Source organism: Laccaria bicolor, genomic scaffold, assembly GCF_000143565.1.
Source record: "Laccaria bicolor S238N-H82 LACBIscaffold_438 genomic scaffold, whole genome shotgun sequence".
Lineage (NCBI taxonomy): Eukaryota > Fungi > Basidiomycota > Agaricomycetes > Agaricales > Hydnangiaceae > Laccaria > Laccaria bicolor.
Window position 1 is genome coordinate 1 of NW_001890288.1, and position 1,083 is coordinate 1,083.

Here is a 1,083-nt window from a genome sequence, read left to right on the forward strand (position 1 = left end):
TCCTCTGGCCACAAGAAATCGCCGTCATGAACTTTGTCAAATTGCTCTCTTCGCTCTTCAGTATAGCGTCCCGTGGGTGTGAATTTTGGTGGGTTTCTATTCAGCTTTGGCAAGGTGTCCATCTAGGATCCCCCCTTTTATATCCCGAATAATTCGAAATTTATCTGGTAGGTCCTGAAAGACGGGTCGGATTTTCTGTGCGACTGGTTTATACTTTTTAGTTACCAGTACCTCCCTTGTCGCAGGATGTTCACCCTCCACTTCGCTCGGTTGCGCTTTACCATCATGGTTATATATCGTATTCATCATGGTTTCCACTGTAGACGCGGTGCCCGATTCTTGACTTTGCTTAGAATAATATTTTTCTAAGTAGTTTACCAGAACCGTACTAGCCGCCTTGTCTGTCATCTTTTCTTTTTCATGTTTTAAGTATTTTGTAAGATACAAATTCCTAGTCTCTTCTTCAGAGAATTGATCGTCCATTGGTAAGGCGTACGATAGGACTTTATATCCTCCCGCACCGTCTTCTTCAAAAGCTATCGCAACTTCTCCTTGATCTTTTTCAATCAAATCATCGAGGGTTGAAAAACTTTCTCAGTTTTCGGTTGAAGATCCTCTTCAGTGTGCATTTTCATCATTACTGGTGGTTTTCCTCTGTCAAAAGTGGGTAACATTGCTCTTCTGCCAGAGTTTGGATCTGTTATGGTTACCGTCTGTCCTCCGTCCGTAGAGTTTACGACCACGCTCCCTGTTAACACGTCAAAGGGCCTGCCCAATAGTACTTTATAGGCTGGGTCCCGTATTACATGCACTTGCAGGTAAATCGTAATTCCTCCGAAGTTAAATGGAACATTTTTGGCGAGACCAAGGGTCTTTTCCACAGTTCTATTCGCACTTTGCATTTGAATGGTTATATCAGGATCCCAAGGGACTGCTAATTTCTTAGCAACCTCCGCATCCATTGATACAATTTGTGAGCCACCATCCAACAAGCTCTCTACTTGACCAAACTTATTAATTACTGGATATATCGATTTTAAAGCATGGGACTCTTTAGATACGTAAATCTCCTTCGGAGTTTCC

At 42.6% G+C, this 1,083-nt stretch overlaps 2 protein-coding genes across 2 annotated transcripts; both read right to left on the minus strand.

Annotated features, from left to right (window-relative positions):
• Positions 1–96: 96 nt before the first annotated feature.
• Positions 97–309, minus strand: LACBIDRAFT_309960 (uncharacterized protein; the record flags this gene model as incomplete). The annotated part of the gene is made up of 1 exon (XM_001891182.1): positions 97–309. One exon carries the CDS (start codon positions 307–309, stop codon positions 97–99), a length of 213 nt encoding a protein of 70 aa, XP_001891217.1.
• Positions 310–566: 257 nt separating this feature from the next.
• On the minus strand, positions 567–962 carry LACBIDRAFT_309961 (uncharacterized protein; the record flags this gene model as incomplete). The annotated part of the gene is made up of 1 exon (XM_001891183.1): positions 567–962. One exon carries the CDS (start codon positions 960–962, stop codon positions 567–569), a length of 396 nt encoding a protein of 131 aa, XP_001891218.1.
• Positions 963–1,083: the final 121 nt, after the last annotated feature.